At 51.6% G+C, this 19406-nt stretch overlaps 1 protein-coding gene across 1 annotated transcript in view; it reads right to left on the bottom strand.

The window, feature by feature from the left end:
- The window catches only part of LOC111148486 (mitogen-activated protein kinase kinase kinase 9), a 74205-nt gene that overhangs the window by 6574 nt on the left and 48225 nt on the right, over window positions 1-19406 (bottom strand). Inside the window, exons 4-11 of the mRNA XM_022505067.1 lie at window positions 14147-14295; window positions 13067-13242; window positions 9926-10166; window positions 8388-8510; window positions 6851-7004; window positions 4218-4286; window positions 2711-2823; window positions 960-1763 (exon numbers count right to left, since the gene is read on the bottom strand). Coding sequence (XP_022360775.1) covers window positions 960-1763; window positions 2711-2823; window positions 4218-4286; window positions 6851-7004; window positions 8388-8510; window positions 9926-10166; window positions 13067-13242; window positions 14147-14295 — 1829 coding nt within the window. The remainder of the gene's footprint in view (window positions 1-959; window positions 1764-2710; window positions 2824-4217; window positions 4287-6850; window positions 7005-8387; window positions 8511-9925; window positions 10167-13066; window positions 13243-14146; window positions 14296-19406) is intronic.

Here is a 19406-nt window from a genome sequence, read left to right as displayed (position 1 = left end):
AAGCCTCAAATATTTACTCTCTCGCCCTTTACCAAGAAAGTTTGCTGACCCTGACTTAAGGAAAGGTCTGCTTATTCCCAGTTGATTCAGTGAATAAACACGTGAGGCAGGAACAAATCAAGGTAACCAAACTCTACAGATGAGGCATAAGGTCTCTCCCCAAAGAGGACACACATCTGCACAGCAAAAAAAATCTAAAGAGGGGAGGGGGCAAGCGGAAGGGAAAATAACTGTCGTTTACACTCAAGTATCACTCAAATCTCAGTCACCATCTCGTCGTCTTCTGCAGGGTGAGAGGGGTTTCAGAGTCAGATTCAGATCCCCAAGGGGGCAGGGGCTGCTGGTGGGAACGATGTGAAATTAGGATGGCCAGGTAGCTCGGTGTCAGATGGAGGAGGCAGGCACACGCCGGGCCCAGCGGTTCACCGGGATCCCTCTCCACGTCCGGGGAGTCAGCCATAGTAAGGGATGACTGATGCAGGGCAGGACGCCCAGGAGGAAGCTTGCCTGTGAGCACGACTGCACCAGCACAGTAATGGCAGGCCGGAGCCCAGCCACGTGGCACCAGATGCCCCTCCTGGGGCAGCACGCCATTCCTTCCGGGAACTTCCGTCTCCCCTTCTGGGAACAAGCAGAGCTAGGCTCCCGCCCCACCTGTACCCTGCAAGCACCACACAGTACACTCCAAGACCCAGGGCCTGAATATCTCCCGGAGCCCCAGGTCTGATCCTGCCTAGAACCTTTCTGTCTCTCCTGCACTGAGGCACAGGACAGAGAGAGGGCAGCCGGCCGGGCCACCTCCCCAGCGGAGGGCAGCATGTCCTGGTGAGCGGAGTCAGAGGAGGAAGGACATTTACTCCAATACTGCCACTCTTGGCCGGGCTGGGGGGGGGGGGGGGGGGGGGGGGGGGGGGGGTGCGGGGCAGAGAGGCAGGAAAGAGGAGGAGGGCAGGGCTCACCTGCTCCAGGGCTGGGGCTCAGCCCATTGCTGGAGGGGCTCCTGCTGGCGAGGAGAGCCGCTGGCTTGAGGGCCCCGTCGGAAGGAGTCCGCCGGTGGCCACTGGGCTGCGCGGGGGCCGTGAGGGTGACGTGGGTGGGAGTCAGGGACTGGTTCGGGTCCCGCTTGAAGCGCTCCACGCGGACGTTGACCAGGGGGTTGCGGGTGCACGGGCTCAGGGGCGGGGCCTCGGCCGGACTGACGGGCATCTCGTACACCACGATCTCGTCGCTGTCAGAGCGCAGCAGGGAGCGGGTGGAGTTGCACTCCGAGATGGACGAGAGCGACAGCAGCGTCAGGGAGGCGGAGGGGTCTCCCAGCAGCAGCATGGGCTCCTCCTTCTTGAAGAGCTTCCGGGAGGGGGGGCTGGTGCTCCGACGAGGCCGGCTGGCCCTCTGGAAAAGACCCTCGCGCCTCTTCTTCTCCTCCCGGGCTGGGGGCTCAGGCTCCTCCGGGGGAAGCAGCTGGTACTTGCCGGCTTCCAGCAGGTCGAACCCCAGGCCCGTGGCTGCGAGAACAGCCCCACAGCCGAGCAGGGCCACCTCACAACGGCGGTGGTGGCCGCCGCCCCGCTTGAGGCTGTTGGTGGGCGTCAGCTGCGGGGTACTGGTGGCCGAATTGACCGGGGTTGGCTCCTCGTGGACTGCGTCACTGGAGGGGCCCTCTCCGTCCTCTCCACGAGGGAATGGGATACAGAGGTAGGACTGGTTGGGTGGATGCTGTAGACGACCCTCCCCGCTTCTGGGGCCTTCACTGTCCTCATCCTCTGTGCGGACGAGAGGAAGGGAGGGGACACGGGATATAGAGATGAAGCAGCAAAAGAATCTTGTCCTTCTCCCACCCCTGCCTCCTGGCGGAGCGTCAGGAATGCAAAGGTTGAAGAGTCTAAGGAACCCGGCATTGACCCCCAGGGCTTTAGCCCTCCACGCTCAACCGTGACCAACCCGAGGAAATCACTCTCCATTCCACAGCTTCATTTCCTGTTTTCTGAAGAAGAAATCTGCCACTTTTCTACTCCTTTCATAGGGACCCTCAACACAAGAGGTAGAGTGTGAGTGTCCTAGAATAGTGGGTAGAACAGGAACATTCCTCCTTTTTTTGCACCTTAAAATTGGAAGAGACCTTGAATTTCTGGGATGGCCTAGAGACCGGTCCTTAGCCCAGTGTCCTGCAATGGACCGGAATGCCCTCCACGGGTGAAGGTGCATCTACTCTAGGAACTGACCCACTACGACCTTGGAAGTCTTCAGAGAGAACAGCACCTGCTGTCTGAGCGACAGCCTGGAGGAGACCTTACCCAGTCAGCAATCCCAAGTAACTGGAAAGCTTCCCTGGAGAAAGACCACAGTGTCCCCCGCCACCATCTCCTGGTTTGCAGACTCCCCATATTACGATACAAAGGGAAGCGACCCAGCAAAGGGAAGTGCCTGATTCAAGGCCTCACCTTCTGCACTGCCCTAAGGAGACTATACCTGGCTCCCTGGAATGGGAGGCCGCGGGCAGACCCCAGGGCAGCAGGAGGAAGAAACTGTGACTGGGGAAGGTTCAACGAAACGGGAGTAGAGCGAGCAAAAAGGGAAGGAGGTGGGGCCCGGGAGTCGGGGAAAGAGGAGACCCCCATGAAGGGGCACCAGGGGTCCTCAAACAGTCCCAGAAGCTTGACCAAAATTTCCCTGAGGGAACAGGGAGGGTCCGGACAAGGGCAGTGCTCACCCATCTCCATAAGGCTGGTGAACCCTGGCAGCGCTGGGCTACTCCTCGGGCCCTTCCCCAGGTTGGGGGCACTGGACGACCACTGTTTGTAACCATCCACCAGGGACTTGAGGCTGATGGGAGGAAACGAGGAAACTGAGAACTGGTTACTTCCCTTACGCTACCCTCACCTCTACAGGCCTGTGCAAATGTCTCTCCCTAGGAGCCTATTAATTCCACCAAAGCCCACGAGCCTTGGCGTAGAGGCAACAAACCCCGAGTCCCCTCGCATCGCAAACAGAAGTACACATGCTCTCAGGGCCGTGAACCCACCCCTCCACATGCTGCTATGGAGCAGGGGAAAGATCTAGCAGGCAGGCTGGCAAGAGGGCAGAAGAACGCGGATTGCCCAGCACTGGCCCGGGTCTTGCCCGAGCCCATCTTCCGCAAGAGGCCATCACTCCGGGACACTGTCTACAGCACAGTGCTGACATCAGGGGACACTGCGATGCCAGGCAAGCCCCGGGCAGGGGAGCCGGCAGACACGGACGGGCCAGCCTGCTCCACTCAGACCATTTCTCCACTCCTTCCCGGCGTATGGCATGCTCAGGCAACTGTCAAAGCCAGACACTTTTAAAAAACAAAAACCAGCCAACAAGGTTGCACCAACCCAGTGCACTTTGGGACAGACCTATGTGCAGAGTACATAATGCTGTACTGGAGCCCCTGGTTTGTCTGGGAATGGAGAGGAAAAGGGCAGGAGCTCACTTTCAGATCCCTGTGAAGAGCTCACACCTGCAAGCCAGTAACTCGGGGGACCCTGAGGGGGGACCCCTCCAGCCCCCTCATATGATGGGGGAATCAGAGGCCCAGAAGCACTGGTCTTTTCTCTAACAGACAATAAAAAGGGAAGACTGAGGAAATCTGTGGGTTATCGTTACCTTGGAAATACCAGGATAATAATCAGAGGTGGCTCTCATTTTAGGATCAGAAAAATCTACTCAGATTAAGCCCACTCTTCCCAGTCCATCCTGAGGGAGAGAGAAGGACCAACGTTTCCCCTCATTTCAGATCTGTTTCAAGTGTTATCAGAAATACCAATGAATTCAAATACATTCAGCCACCAGTGGTTTCCACTAAAATACACAGTCAGAGATAAGCATGCTACTCAACCCACAGCCTGGGACTTCTAACTGACAATCTTCTAGTATCTTCTGGGTTCAGGGGGATCCGGATTAGCAAAGTCAAAGCCAGTGCTAAATATGACAAACAGCCTTGTGTCATCCCCCTATAACTAAGGTTGCCGGAAGAATCCCAACCACGGGCGCGGTCAGGGAAGGGAGGAAAGGGAGAGTCAGAATAACACAGGAAGATCCCAGGGTGCACAGGGGTACTGCTTTAAAGGAAAAAAGTCAGCACAGCCTTGGCAATAATGAGGCTCGATTCTACGGGGTGTGCCGTGAGAACGAGGAAATGGAAGGGGAACTATTACGAACACACTTGATGGAAGGGTGGAGATGAGACTCACCCCAGGTGGAAATGTGGAGATTCTGATGGGGTGCTTAAACCATTAGCTTTCTCACGTCTCTGAGGGGATCTTCAATGAATAAAGAAAATCAGTAGTAGGCGACAGTGGGTACATCCAACTCAGCCTCTCCCACATGGGAGCCCTCGAGGCTGGACTCAATCACATGGCTAGCCGCCCTCCTTGTGCCCGCTCAGCACAGCCCACACCATGCGGGAACCTTAACGGTGGCCGTGTTCAAGCTGCCACGGGCCCAGGACCTCCCAATCTGTGGGGCGAAGGTCCCTGAGCTGCCACAGCGTAACTGCAGAGACAGCATGAAGCCACATACCCAAGCTGTCTATGAGCAAGTATATGTTTCCTATAAGATATACACTATTTTTTTTTAAAAGGATGGAAATGCAAATTCACTTAACATTACTGAATTCAATATAGCTTCTTGCTGTTACATATTTTCTTCCGTTGATAGGGACTAAAATTAGAAATACTGTCATACAGAGGCTCTCAAAAATTTCTGACATTTGACTTGAGAATGAACGGAATATACGTGATTTCTTGACTAGGAATTGAGAATCAATTATAAGTCATATTTTGAACTGTTTTAACAGTTTTGAGGACAAATCTATGTAAGGGAGAAGAAACGCCAAAATAAATATTTTGGAATGTGAAATAAAGTTAATTTACCAGCAAGACCAAAAAAAAATATATCTATAAATGAAACAGAACTATAGAAACTACTGGGATCCACAGCCAACCTTGGAAATCTTGTCAGGAATCAAACGAAAGTCAGAAATATCAAGGGATTCAGGGCAACTGAGTTTCTCAGACCCACCACAACCCTACTGGACCCCAGGGCTCAAGCGCAATCAGACTGTGGAGCTCTTGCCCCTACAGAACCAACCGCAGCAGAACAATTTACCATTCCTAGAGGGCTCAGGCACTGAACTCTCAGCTTAGGCAGTTTACCCTACATACCTAAATTTTCCTTCCTGTCTGCCTGCCTTAGTTCCCTCCCTCCCTCCCTCCTTCCCTCCCTTCCCTTTTCCTATTCCAAGGCATCTAGTGATTTCTAAAGCCTGGCTTCAAAGAGTCAATCCTTTATGCACCAAGCTGACATTTTCTCTTTCAGCTCAGATCTGAAAGGAGAAAACAGACGTTGGACCTGAGATGGTCTAGTAGTCAAAGGAATACCAGAGCCAGGGCCAGGGCTAGGCACAAGCTCAGGAAAGTCACTGCAAAGGGAGAAGGGGGTTGCTGCTGCTTCTCACTCAGCAAAGTCAAGAAACGGGATTCTAGGTTTTAACACCAAGAATAAGAACCATAAACCATGATGCTCATTCTTCAGCGGCGACATGGAAATGGCACAAGAGGCATGCAACAGCACAGCCGTATTTACACAGGCTCACCAGGAGCCAGTGAATCCTGCCTGCACGTCCTAAAGAGGAACTTATTTAATCCTTGTCTCTGCTCCACTGGTAGGTGCCGACGGAACCCCGTTTTACAGACGGGAAGACACGTAGCCACTGGGCGAGGCACGGCGGGGCCGGGACGGCCTGGGGTCAGCAGGTGCGCTCGCTGCTGCGGACTGCATCACGAGGCACGGCCTCCGAGGAGCCAGGACCTGAGAGATTCTAACCCATAAGGCTCAGGAAGACCAGCACGTCTAAGACGCAAAGCCGGGTCTCGTGCTTTGCCCAGAGCAGCTGCTCACACACTCAGTGAGGCTAGGAGGTGGGGCTTAAAAGAAGTTCTGGGGGCCAGAGATGTCATGAGCACTGGGTGTTACAGGAGACTGATGAATCACTGAACTCTACCTCTGAAACTGTTAATTAATAGAATTTAAATAAATTTTAAAAAAAAGTTCTGGGGGAGCCTGGGTGGCTTGGTGGGTTAAAGCCTCTGCCCTCGGCTCAGGTCATGATCCCAGGGTCCTGGGATCAAGCCCTGCATCCGGCTGTCTGCTCGGCAGGGAGCCTGCTTCCTCCTCTCTCTATCTCTGCCTGCCTCTCTGCCTACTTGTGCTCTCTCTCTCTCTGTGTCAAGTAAATAAATAAAATCTTAAAAAAAAAAAAAAAAAGTTCTGGTGCCCTTGGTGTTACATCTGAGTGCACAGACTGCCAGCGCTGGGTTATTCTGACCGCCCTTGCTTCGGGATAAGCCTCCAAGTTAAGAGGGTCCCGTAAGCCCTGCCCTTTCTTCTCTTTGCTCTGCGCGGGTGTTTGAAGGGGAAGAGCCAGACACTGGCAGGGCTCGGCAGACTCGAACAGGAGGGCTAACTCCCGTCCACCGCCTGTGTTTGTGAGTCTTACTGAAAGAACACAGGTGCGCTCCTTCAGTTACATGTCGCCCATGGTCTGCGCCTGCTTTGGCACGGCAACAAAGCAGCGGAGGAGCTGGAAAAGAGAAGACAGGACCCGCAAAGCCTAAAATAATTACCATACACAGAAGTATGCTGAGCCCCTTCCCAGGGGAGGTCCAGGGAGCGAGGATTTTGGAAAACCACTGCAAAGATCCACAGGCTTGTAATTTCTCAGAAAGCAACGAAACCCACAACAATGAGAAAGTATTTCACCTCATAGTTCTAAAAGGCAGCACCCGTCTTTAAGTGGAAAGAGTCGCCTCCTTCTGGTTCTTACCCTTCATCTCCGGAGGCAAGCTCCTTCTGACCAAGCGTGCTTGGCCCCCACGTCCGTCCTTTCTTCTTGGGGGCCCTCTTCTCCTCCTCCTCCCCTTCCTCTCTCAGGATGACTGAGTTCCGGCCCCAGGTTTTGCTGCTTTCACCCGGTGTCACTGTGAATAACAAAAGTTGGATGGGACCTGGAAAAAAGATAAACAGGGTCCCCCCAAAACTAGCCTCTACCTCACCAGACAGACGCAGACACACACACACACATATGGAGTCGCAGGGGAGAAGTCAAAAACTCTGTGCCCAAGTGGAGCCTTCGAGTCCTCAGGCACCAGTCACCGAGCGCTCTCAAAGCACCCAACACGGGAAACTTCCCCGATTCTCCCAAGTCCGAGGCAAAGCTGGTGCTTAGGCCAGCTGGACACTGGAGTTCCAAACAGATCTGGCTTACGGAACTTGTTTTATTCCAGTGGAACTGGAGTCGGGGTAGGTAGGGAAGGAGGTAGGTAGGAAGGAAAAAAAAAGGTAAGGGTGAAAGGGAAGACTCAGAGGTGCAGAGAAGAATTTTGGTAAGAAAGGAAGACAATGAGGAGGTCAAGGCTGTGAAGCAGGAAGTCAGGAGTCAGAGGAGAAGGGGACGGAACGAATTATAACAGGTAACAGAGGAGGAACGTTCTTCTAACATTACTGCCTTACAGCAGGAGTTCAAACCCAAATGCCTCAGAGACTAGGCTTGTATCTTAAATGAGCAGATGGCTCCAGACACCAAAAAAACAGGAGCTGAGGGGACTGAGGTAAAATACAGAGCATATGGAAGTCACCATTGCTTCCAGCCAACGGTGGCCACATAAAAAAAGGGAATCCAAAGATATGAATGGGTTTTTCAAGGAGAGCCAGCCAGAGCTTGTCTTTTGTTTGTTTTTAAATGAAATCTCTATCTTTAAGTTGGGGAAACAACTCCATTCATACACACAGGCGTGTGTGGAAATTCTTCTTAATAAACACTAAAATTGTAAAAATTTTAAAATTTTTTGTAAATTTTGTAAAATTGTAAGAATATAATTGGTCCAGACTTGACCTATCATGAAGTATGTGGCAAGTTTCCTTAGGACCTACACTTTGAAAACACCCTTCCCTTGGGGAGCATGAACGGTAACAAAAAACAATGATGCCCTGAATATGGCAGAGAGCATACAAGGTCCCCAGGCCAGGGTACCAACCAGCCCAGGCCAGGTCCCAGGCTACCTATAGCACACGCCAGTTTCCGAATTGCTCTGTAGTTCACGAAAGATCCCATCAATGCCGACAAACCCCTCTGCTGGTCTCTAAGAGGAAAAGTAGGGGAGGGAGCAGTATAAAGCTAATGGAGAGAGACAAGAAGGAGGGCTAAGGGTTTGCGTACATATGTGCATGTATATACACATTGCCGAGGAGAGGTGGCAGAAGTTATGGATGGAGCAAGCCTGGGCCAGTCGGTGGCTGGACAGAGCAGGGGACAGAGGCCCCTGGTGTGTTCTGGCCCCAACTAATTTGGGAAACAGTCTCACACTGGATGGCCCGAAGGCGAGGAATGACGGTGGGGCTCGCGGGAGGACTGGAGCGGCTGCTGACGAGACTCTTCCTTTTATCCATGGTGGGGGAGGCCTGAACCGTGAACTTGTGCTGGAAATCTGCTTGGGGAAAGACAGACATGCGTGCGTGTTAGAATTTTCCATAATCCAGTTCCTACAAGAAAAGTGACACTTCCCAGCAGGCTGGAGGGACAGGCCCCGGTTTCCTAAGAAGCAACTTGTTCGCCTGGGAAACGCTTTCTCCCCAAAGATGGCAGGACAACAGGCTGAACGTATGAGAAGGAAAATTCACTCTCCAAGTCAAGCTCATCTATAGGTCGGGTAGGTGTAGCAACCACAGATTTATAGCAGTTTTCTTAAGATCATGAGACTTGCTGATCAGTCTAGGAAATCTAACTTAAAATTCGGTTTCTTACAATCGATGAGAACAGGCCCCCTTCTCTCGGGGACCAAGGCAGGGAGCCAGAAGCTTCTCACTAAGGGCAGGCAGAGCAGAGTAATAAGGACTCATCCTTGGTGGGAACCTAGGGAAGCGAGCACGATGGGATTAATGGTTCAAACTGTGGTGTTTTCCAAAGGCAGTTATGGTATGGCATAAAGAAGGGAAACCTTACAGCCCTGGTTTTCTAAGTCCCAGTGTCCTCATCTTCAAGAGGTGTAATAAACAGACAAGTGTCTGCACCGGGGTCCCCTGACTAGACGCGATCTCCCTGAAGGTGGGAACTACTGCTTCCCTCCGAGCTTCCCCAGCTCACAGCAGCAGCCAGCACACATGACACGCTCCAGAGGGGCTCACAGACTGTGCTGCCGGCCAGGACATGTGCAACGAGAACACTAGGAGACATGTCCCACAAATCCAGCCACGGGATTGCACTGGATGAATTCCCGTGCTTACACTGAAGCCATCACCCCGGGGCTTAAAATCCTCCACTGTGTCCCGGTGATGCTATTTTCCCTCGGTTTCCTCTCACCTCTACTGAGCTTGCTTCCCAGGACCTTGTAGACGTAGAATACAACAAACCCACATTGAGCACCGCCTCCCTCCATGGGTCCATTACAGCCCACAAAGATTCTAACTCATGGTTTTGTGTTGATTTGCATTTTCTCAAGGCTGAACATAGTACAGATGTACCTCTCCTCACCCAAAGTGCTTCTGAAAGGTTGTGTGCAACTCCAATTCCTACCCGTGAATCCTACTCTCCACTGCGGCCAGAGAACTGGTTATTCAAAGAAACCCTGAGAGGAGTTATTCTGCAGAGCCCTGAGTCCTCTACGGGAGCCACCAGGCTGCTGGCTGTCTGGACCGTGCCCGTCAGGTCTGCCCACGACCCGTCTGTCCTCCCCTCGGTCTGTTTAGCCACACTCAGAAACTCCCCCAGTGTGGACCAGCTTGGCCGCGGGCCAGTCTCCCCCCAAATGGCCAGCCCACTTCGAGCCCGCCCCGATCTGAGACCCAGAGCGTCCTGCCTCGCGGAGCTGGGTCCCCGGCTCCCTGCAGGGCCCCGGCCACTGACCGGAAGGGAGGCTGATGCGGTTCCCGTCCTTGAGCTTCAGCCGGCTCTTCCGGAACTTGCCCTTGCGCTTCTTCACCCGGGGCTTCTCCTGGCACAGCTGGTGGATGATGATGTTGAGCTCCCGCTCCAGGATGTCGATCTCCCGCTCGGCCAGCTCCTGCTCGCGGCGCCGCAGCAGCTCCTCCTGGGTCTTCTGCTGGAGCGCGGCCCGCGTCAGCTCCTCCTCCCAGGTGCGCAGCTCCTGCAGGGGCGGAAACACGGCGGAGAAGGGGGGGCGCTCCGGGTTGGAGGGGAGGCTGAGGGCCCTCGAGGGCCGGTGCCTCCATACTCCAGGTCCCAGACAGGGCACGGGTCTCCCAGGTGGCTGGTAAAGGAATCCCTGACCGCCCCAGGAGCTGGATGCCCAGGAAGGGCAGGCTCAGCCCGGCCACCTGTGGACATAGCCATGGTAGCCCTGGAGACGGGGGCTGAGGGTTCCTACATTACTGATTAAAATTGCCTGTGACTGGAAAAACATGGGCGTTTGGACAGAAAATATTATCATGTACTTAAATTTTACAGACTTGGTTGTATTTTCATTTTTTCCCATTCTATAAAGGATGGTTTTTAAACCAAATGTGACTTAAACTGTGCCCACTATAAATGAATCAGCCTCCAGGTATCACCTAATAGTCAAATAAAAATGTATTTCCAGAGTGATTGCTCAAAAGGCAGTGAGGCGTGTCTTCTGCACCTCTGTTCAGTTGGTGAGTGACTCCACGGAGGCACGTGGTTTGCACTCTCATCTTGAAGGAAAACGCTGTGCTCTGGAAGGATCGCGGCAGCACAGCAAAGAGAAGAGAAAACATTTCCCAGTCTTTGCCAGGCTGCTCTGGTACCACTGCTGTATTAGATGGGCAGAACCTGCTCTCATCTACGGGATAGTGTGGGTTGTAGCCCCTTTCTTTGAGGGAACTCAGACCCCAGTCCAGAGACAAATCCATCATCGCTATACCTGGAAACGGTAAGTTGAGACAAGCTGGGAATAAGCTGACTCAGACGAGAAACCAGGACACTTACGGAATACTGGCCGGCGGCACCATAAGACCCCAGCCTCTCAAACATGGTGAGTGTCCTCCTTCTGTGAAGCACCTGTCCGGGATCAGCCTCCTCGTATGCAAATCACCTCACTGCACACAGTGACTTAAGAGGCATCTCCCCAGGGAGAAAGCTCATTATCATCCTTCACCCTCACTTGCCCCACTAGAGTCTTACCATGGACTGGCATCAGGGCACCGTGGTTAAGAGCAAGGACTCTGGAACAAACTGCCCGAATCGTGGCCCCGGGGCGAGTTACCGTGGGCCTTATAAGTACCATGGAGTTAACTGCACTGACATCACAGTTGTTTACATAAGACAATTACTATCTTATTATGTGAGATTTTATAAGGATTCCTATAAATCGCTTTACAACAGAGCACAGCACATAGTACGTGCTCTCCGAATGCTGGCTGCTACGAGAATTGGTTTGGCTTCTCCTAATAACTACCCATGACAAAATCCAACTTCCATTTTTCGTACTGGCGGGTACCCTAATAATTTCATCAACCGAAAGCAAAAAAACCATGAATCAAGTGATTGGACAACCTCAAGAGCCAGCAGCACGAGGTTCTTCTACTCGGAACAGCACTAGTAACAGGAGCACCTCCTCTTCTTTTTCTTTTTTCAAGATTTCATTTATTTATTCATTTGAGAGAGAGAGAACATGAGTAGGGGGACGGGAGAGGGACAAGCAGACTCCCTGCTGAGTGGGAGGGCTCACTGTTGGGGCTCCGTCCTCCTGAAACCATGACCTGAGGCAAAGTCAGATGCTTAACTGACTGAGCCACCTGGGGGCCAGAGGAATGGCCTTTTTCAATCATTCAGTCAGTGCTGGTCCCTTCCCCCCACCCAGGGCCCAAAAAGCTGTCATGAGCTCAGTCCATTCCCCTGTGGAACACGCATTGACTTGCCAAGTAGTACCAGGTTGAGGAGTGCTACGTGGCATAGAAAGAGGTTTATCTCTTCAAATGAGCTTCAGAAATGATTTTTAAGTCATTTGTTGAGGGAAACAATGATACTGGAGAGAAGATGGCTTTGGAATCAGATGACCCAGAAGGAAGACTGTGCTTCCCCGCTTACTGGCTGTGTGACTGCAGACAAGTCACTGACCCTTTGCCCTGGACGAGAAAGACAGTGACACCTGCCTACATGCTGGGGGGCAGGGGCCACGAGACTGCAGGATAAAAAGGATGAAAAGTTCTTCCATCATCACATCTTTCAAGGGAAAGAACTGAGAAGCCATAAAGATGTACATAATTTCAGCTCCTCTTATCATGTTGCTTCCCAAATGCCCCGAGTGGGCAACGAGGAGGGAAAAAAGAAATTCACCAACAGACACGGCTGTAGCCCTTATAGATCCAGCCCAGCCCGAGCAGCAGCAACGTAAGTGCTTGTTCCCCGCCCTCACCCCCCGTGGACGCGGACCGCTCCTCAGACACCGGGGGCCCGGAGAGGAGCCATGTAAGAAATGGCCACCAAAACGAATGGCAGATCTCTAGTAAGCTAAGAATATCTGAGCTCCTCAGTCAGTTCAGGCTTTAGCCTTTTTCATAAAAACACACAAAACACCCTATCATTTCAGAACCACAGTATTTTCAGCCCATCTTTTGTTTCTGGCTCTGACACCAAAGACAGTGGCAGGATGTGCTGATGACTGTGTTCAGTGTTGAAGCGTCCCTGTCTCCAGGTAACCCCCACTCTGGAAGTCCACTACGGAACCAAGAAAGGATTCTAGAACCCTCTCCGATTTCCTGCTGGTGCCTGCCCAGTGGTGCTCTTCCTCTGGTTTGGACAGTGGAATAGATACTCCACGTGGAGAACTTTGGGCTCATGACGCCCAGCTTGTTCCTGCCAAATCCCAGAAAGAAAGGAAACGTCTCTACCACTTCAGGACACACCTGAGACCTCCTTCTATATAACGTCGGGAAGAAAAAGGTGCTGTTACCTCAGACTAAGCAGGAAGGTGCTTGTGTCAGAATCGGTCCAGAGGCCCCAGCGGAGAAGGCCCAGTGGGGAAGGCCCACTTGATTCAACGCGTGCCTTTTTTCTTGTTTTATTTACCTTTTCTTTGGCCCTGAGTTGGTCAAACATCTCCTGAATCTCGTGTTTCCAGTCATCCTGCAGGCAGTGGAAGGAGTCCTTGGGCATTTCAAAGAAGCCAGACTCCTCTATGGTAGTTAGCTGGTCCAGGATATTTGTGAAAGATGGTCGTGAATGAGGGTCAGGATTCCAGCAATCTGTGTGGAACACGGGAGCAGACAGAAAGCACCAATGGACAGAGACAGGAGTAAGACAGAATGTTACGTGACCTTATTTACCAGGAAACTGTCTCACAATGTTCCTTCCAGAAACAGAAACACGGGGACTTCGGCAACCACACACAGGGCGGGGGAAAGCAAGCTGCCCGCGCTCACGACCAGAGCGAACGTGGAAACAGATGCAGCAGTTCTGCCTCCAACCGACTCTGCCTGCCGACGTAGCATCAGAAAAGCAAGTCCAAGGGGTTTGCTGGCGCAAGGCTCAACAACCAGGACTTACCACGTTCCTACACAATTCCAGCCCTGACAGTGGTAACTGGACTTCGGACCTCAGTTTCCCACCAATAAATGAGCCAGCCTTCCCCACGTCACTGGGATGATGATGAGGCAAAGATAAAAAGGAATGGACTGGGTGTTGGGATGGGTGAACGCTACGTCTTCTCAGCTCACACACTAGCTAACAGAGTGCACTTTGTCTCTATCAGCTTCGGATTTCTCGCTCAGGGAATTACAGGGTTTGACCAGGTGACTCCTAGAGTTCTCTTCTCGGACGTTCTTCGTTTCTAGATGTAATACACTTGGAGATCTTAAAAACAGAAGCTGTCATGTCTTCTCATTTTGTATTAGATAATAAAATACTGAATTGCTGGGTAGTGGGTTTTAGTTACTAAGTGGAGTTCTGCAGTCCCTGGGGATGGACAGAGGCGCACCTGTGACATCAACGCAGCAGGTGCCCACATCATCTGAAAGTGGCTCTTCCAACCACCCACGGGATTCCTCCCTGACTTGTACTTCCTCTCCTCTCTCTGTGATGGACCCGGCCGAATCGTCCAACATCTACCCAAGCGCTGCTCTAGTTTTGTTCCAGTCAGCGGTCACTTACCTTCCATGAGTTTGGCAAAAGGTTCTGGGCATGTAGAAGGAATGGGAAGGGCGAGCTTGTTCATGGCAACTCCGTAAGCCACAGCTAAGCCATCGATTCCTCGGAAGGGCACCTCGCCGGTCAAGAGCTCCCAAAGCAGCACCCCGTAGCTGAGGAGAGGAAGAAGACAGAAGCCATCTCAGACTGCCACAGATGTGATCTCACCGACAGAGCTCACGAGGCCTTTCCAAGCTAGCCACACTCTCCCTGGCACGGAGGGAGACCAGCAGAGCAGATGCACTAAAGGGACACAGACAGGAGACCAGGAGGCCTGCCTTCTAGAAGCAAAAGCCCTGGAGTCAGGCACACTTAGTTTCAAAGTCTTGTTCCTCAAACTCCTCATCTACAAAGTGCAAATCACAACTCCATTCTCACAAGGAGGCCGTGAGAGTCTCTGAGCCACTCGGAGGGTTTAAATCAGCACTCGCCGGCCGTACTCTTCTGTCGTTACTACTGCTGACGTAATACTCTGGAAGAAGAGGCCGCATCCCAAGAATACATTTTTTTCCTATTTTAAGAAAACTTCAGCTTTCGTCACAGATACCTTTTTTTCAGCTTTAGAAACGTGGAGAGTTGACCACCTACGACAAACAGATTTTCCTCCTGTCACAGGATCCTTTAAATGACCCCTAGGATGGATAGATTCCTGCCCCGATCAGTTAACTGAGACCGTGTGTAATTTGAAGGGGAAAGTCACACAAGGGCAGCCTACACGGGAAGAGCAGAACAGGGCGTCAGCCATGAGGACCTCAGTTTCCTCCCGACCTTTCAAATCCACATGAAGAATTTTCCTTTCACATGTCCTGCAAGTCAGAGGATGGGGAGCACAAAGCTTAGAATAATTATTCTATGAATTCACAATCTGAACAAGGAAAACTCATGTAGTGTTCAATCCTTCCAGAAACAGCGATGCTCCCAGGACAAGCAACCATAAGGCCACGGACAGTTTGAACAGTGGCTCTCCTTGTATTTTCAGCACAAATCTCAAATTTCGAAAAATACTCATCAGTAGTTTCCAACTAACAGAGTCATGTTATTTTCTTTTATAAGATTTGACTTACTTATCTGACAGTGAGAGAGAGAGCACAAGCAGGGGGAGCAGCAGGCAGAGGGAGAGGGAGAAGCAGGCTCCTGCTGAGCAGAGAGCCCGATGTGGGGTGTGGTCCCAGGACTCTGGGATCATGACCTGAGCCGAAGGCAGATGCTTAACCGACTAAGCCACCCAGGTGCCCCAAAGTCAAGTTATTTTAAAGCAAAACATGGCTCAGTTGATGGAGCTGATGACTCTTGATGTCAGGGTCATGAGTTCCAAGTCCCATGTTGGGCACAGAGATTACTTAATTTAAAAAAAAGTAGGCCCAGTACCTATTTCATCGTGGTACTTTGGATGCAGGAGGAGCTACGACATTTATAACACCATCTTGAATCTCTACTACGAACCAGCAAGATAAATATTATAGCAATTCTGCAGATGACAAAAGCAAATTTCAGATAAGTTTAGGGTCTACACAGAGTAAGTAAGTCAAGATGGACCCCGGACCAAGTCTCAGTTCCTTCTCTCTAGATCCCCAGCTACCATTTTTCTGCTTGATAAACTCTGCCTTCAAGATCAAATTCAAATGTACCACCATGCATTCATTTCACACATCTACTAAAGATTTACTATGCATCAAGGTCAAGGCTGGGCACTGGGATGCTGGATACAGATCTTGTCCACAAAGAGGCCAGTGAGAGGAACAGAAAAAATGTCAATTAGAACACAGAGATGAGTCACAAGAGAGATACCATGAGTGCACAAAGAGCAGATGGGCTCCTGGCCAGACCCGAATGGGGGCAGGAGACAGCTGAACCTTGACTGTTAGATAAGGAAAGACAGAGATCCGGAAACAGGGGTCAGCAATGCACAGGGCATGGCTTGCCCTCAAAGAATCCCAAATGGCGTGGTCTGGCTCCTAAGAAGAGCAGCAGGCCAGTCACTGCCCCAGAAGATCCCTGCACACGGCCCGCCAGGTGGCCTGGCCAGTCTCCTTGGACAATGGCTTTCCCTCGGTGAGTCCTCCAAATACCACCACTTTCTGCACGTATCTCAACCACCAAAAAAAGCCTGATAGACAGTTGCAGGTCTTGTCTTGACGGGGAGCTGGGTTTTACTCTGAGGCCGATGGCAACCACGCTGGGCACTTGAGGAAGCCTTCCCTGACACTCGCAGGTGTTACTTAACCCTTGTGCGGGCAGCCGTGTACAGCAGTTACCTGTCTGCCAGCCTATGGGCTCTTCCGGGGCAGGGACAGTAGTTTAATCTCTGCATTCAGAGGGTCGCGGACACAGCAGGTGCTCACACAGTAAAGGACTTGGGGGGTGGGTGTGGGGAAAAGCTCATGGTCGGACGGGCCTGCAGGCTGCACTGCGTACCCGGGAGTCAGCCGTGGATACAGAGAACTGCGCTGTTATTCTTCCTGCCGAACCGTTACTGTGACTCGTCCAGACGGCGGTGGTGCTGGGCAGCCGCTACCGAGGGACTCAGAACCCTCAGCGCTGCGGACGAGACTCGGAGCTCACAGTGACAGTCATCTCTAGCTGTCTGCTCCTGGCATTCCTGCCAACCTCCACTCTGGGCAATTAAAACCCTAAGTCCCCCAGAACCCCTCTCCTCTATCGAGGCTAAGATGACGGGTATCGGAGCCCTAACTACCTACAAAGACAGTAGAGTATTTCAAAGATCTAAACAGGTGTCCTCTTTCTGTCCTCTTTACGTCCTTGCACGGGCTCTGGGACGGTTTCCATGGAGCTGTCCCAGGCCACCTGGAAGAGGGAGAAGCCAGGGACTCCTCCCCTCTCGGTTTCAAGGACGGTAGCTCTGCTCTCACTTGGCTTCTTTGTTCTTCTGCATTTTGCTCCACGTGAAAGGCCCCACAACTAAGAGAACGCTGCTCAGGAAAGATTCGGACAGACTTGAGTCAATGTCTGCTTTACCACTCACAGCCTTGTGGCCCTGGGAAAGGAAGTTCCTCAGTTCTGTGCAACAAAGACAGCACTTCCCACCTCACAGAATAGCGGCAAGGGATAAATAACACGACTACTACTTCTCCAGAAGCTTCTACGTACGGCTAGTGAACGCTGTATGTTTCCCCTTGGGAAGGGCCGGAAACAAGAAGGCCTCGGGTGGGATTCAGGGAAAGTCCGCAGTGTTGGCCGAGAGCCTGAGGGACACCAGCATTCAGGCAAGAAGCCTTTCTGGGAATGAGTGAACAGTAAGTCCTCCTCTGCCAATGTTCCTCTATTTCTGTAACCGAAGGTGGTAACAGAAGAGAAGCCTTGGCGTTCCTTTGGCAGGAATACAGTCCAAGCAAGGAACTAAAGAGTTACACATTGGAGGGGTCTGAGCCCCGGGGAGAGGGGGCCAGAACAAGTCCACATGATTTACCTCAGGTCTGACCTACGCTGAAGCCCTCCCAGAGTTGACAGAAGGTCAAGAGGCCCTTTCAAGACCACATCCAAGCAGCCTGGAAGTATCAGCTCAGCTGAAACTCCGCCCCAGCCCCTCCCCTTGCAGAGCCACCAGCCCCCACAGTGCTGTCAGCGGTTTCCCAGGAGTCCTTGCAAACTCACCCCAAACCCTGGGGAACGCACCCCGTGTCGATAATTAACCACCTCCAGGGGCATGGAAATCCTTTCCATCACATGGTGGGGTCACAGGTCAGCAAGGGGTGTTCTATGTTTTCAAAGTGAGGAAAAGCGTGGATAGCGGCCGGCCAAAGGCACGGCAAACCCACGCCTGAGCTGGACTGGGATGAGCTTTCTTATCAACCGACCTCATCTCTAAGACACACACCCTGAAAGGAGAAGGTGTTCCTCAAACAGGCTTCTGCACTTGGTAATCAGCTGTGACCCCGTATTCCAGAAACCACACTGTTCAATAATCTTTCACACAGGGGCCCCTGGGTCATACAGTTGGTTAAGCATCTGACTCCTGATTCTGGCTCCTGAGATGGAGCCCCAAGTTGGGCTCCACGCTCAGCACGGAGTCTGCTGGAGACTCTCTCTCCCTCTCCCTCTGCCCTCCTCCTCTCCCCTCCACTCTCTCTTTCTCTGTGTCAAATAAATAAACCAACCTTTAAAAAAATATCTTGGGCAGGGCACCTGGGTGGCTCAGCGGGTTAAGCATCTGCCTTCAGCTCAGGTCATGGGCTCAGGGTCCTGGGATCCAGCCCTACATCAGGCTCTCCACTCACTGGGAAGCATGCTTCCCTCTCCTCGCCCCCGCCTGCCTCTCTGCCTACTTGTGATCTCTGTCAAATAAATAAATAAAATCTTTAAAAAAACCAGTATCTTGGGCAAAGTTAGTTGAACGACCACATGAGAAAGCACTCGGTAAATTGTAAAGTAACATAAAACTATTCTTGTTAACTAGACCTCATTCAGAATGATGATTTATTAATATATACATGAATATATTGACACAATAAATATTTACTGATATGGTAATATGCTCATGCTATATTGTATTCCAAAAACAGTTTATGAAACAGAAAGATTCCATTTTAAGGGATGGGCAGATAAGCATATAAACAGAAATAAAGGTACCAAAATGTTAATAGAGGTTATCTTTAGAAGTGGGTAAAGGGTGATTTCTTTTTCCCTTTTTTTTTTATCCACATTTTCTAATTTTCTTCGATGGTGAACATACAAACATATTTTACTTCTGCAATTTTAAAAACTTAAAATGCCTCCACTTCATCCCGCAGACACCAGGCAAGAAGTCATTACAAGAGACCACCAACCACTGCGCTCCCTACACAGAACAACCGAAGGAAAGCTTTTGTCCACTACCCTTCCTGAGGCGGTCTGAGTCCAAGCAGATGAGGAAGCTCGTGAAGATGAGGACCTGGGCTGTTATCAACATAGCCTCTGTCACAGCATGTGGAAGAGGCCCAGGGAACCACATGCTTGACAAGCACTAAGACTCAGCTGGCCTTGGGCACTAGCAAAAGCAGAGGCCGAGAGGCCCCAGATCCCAGGGAGTTCCAGGAGGGGTGGGGGACAGATACAGGCTCAGCCTAGTACCTGGCACAAAGTTAGTATTCAACAAATGATTCCTAAATGAGTAAATGGATTATAAGTCCATTTGGGAATGAGCTTTGTCCAACTTCCTAGGCATGCTTGGGCCCTCTCTGGGACATCCTGCTGGGCGCCAGGCATGGCGGGCCAGTCATCTGGAGGA

The sequence above is a fragment of the Enhydra lutris genome, unplaced genomic scaffold (genome assembly GCF_002288905.1).
Source record: "Enhydra lutris kenyoni isolate GAN:26980312 unplaced genomic scaffold, ASM228890v2 scaffoldscaffold20, whole genome shotgun sequence".
NCBI lineage: Eukaryota > Metazoa > Chordata > Mammalia > Carnivora > Mustelidae > Enhydra > Enhydra lutris.
The sequence above is the reverse complement of the archived record's forward strand: the minus strand, read 5'-3'. Positions and strand labels throughout refer to the sequence as shown.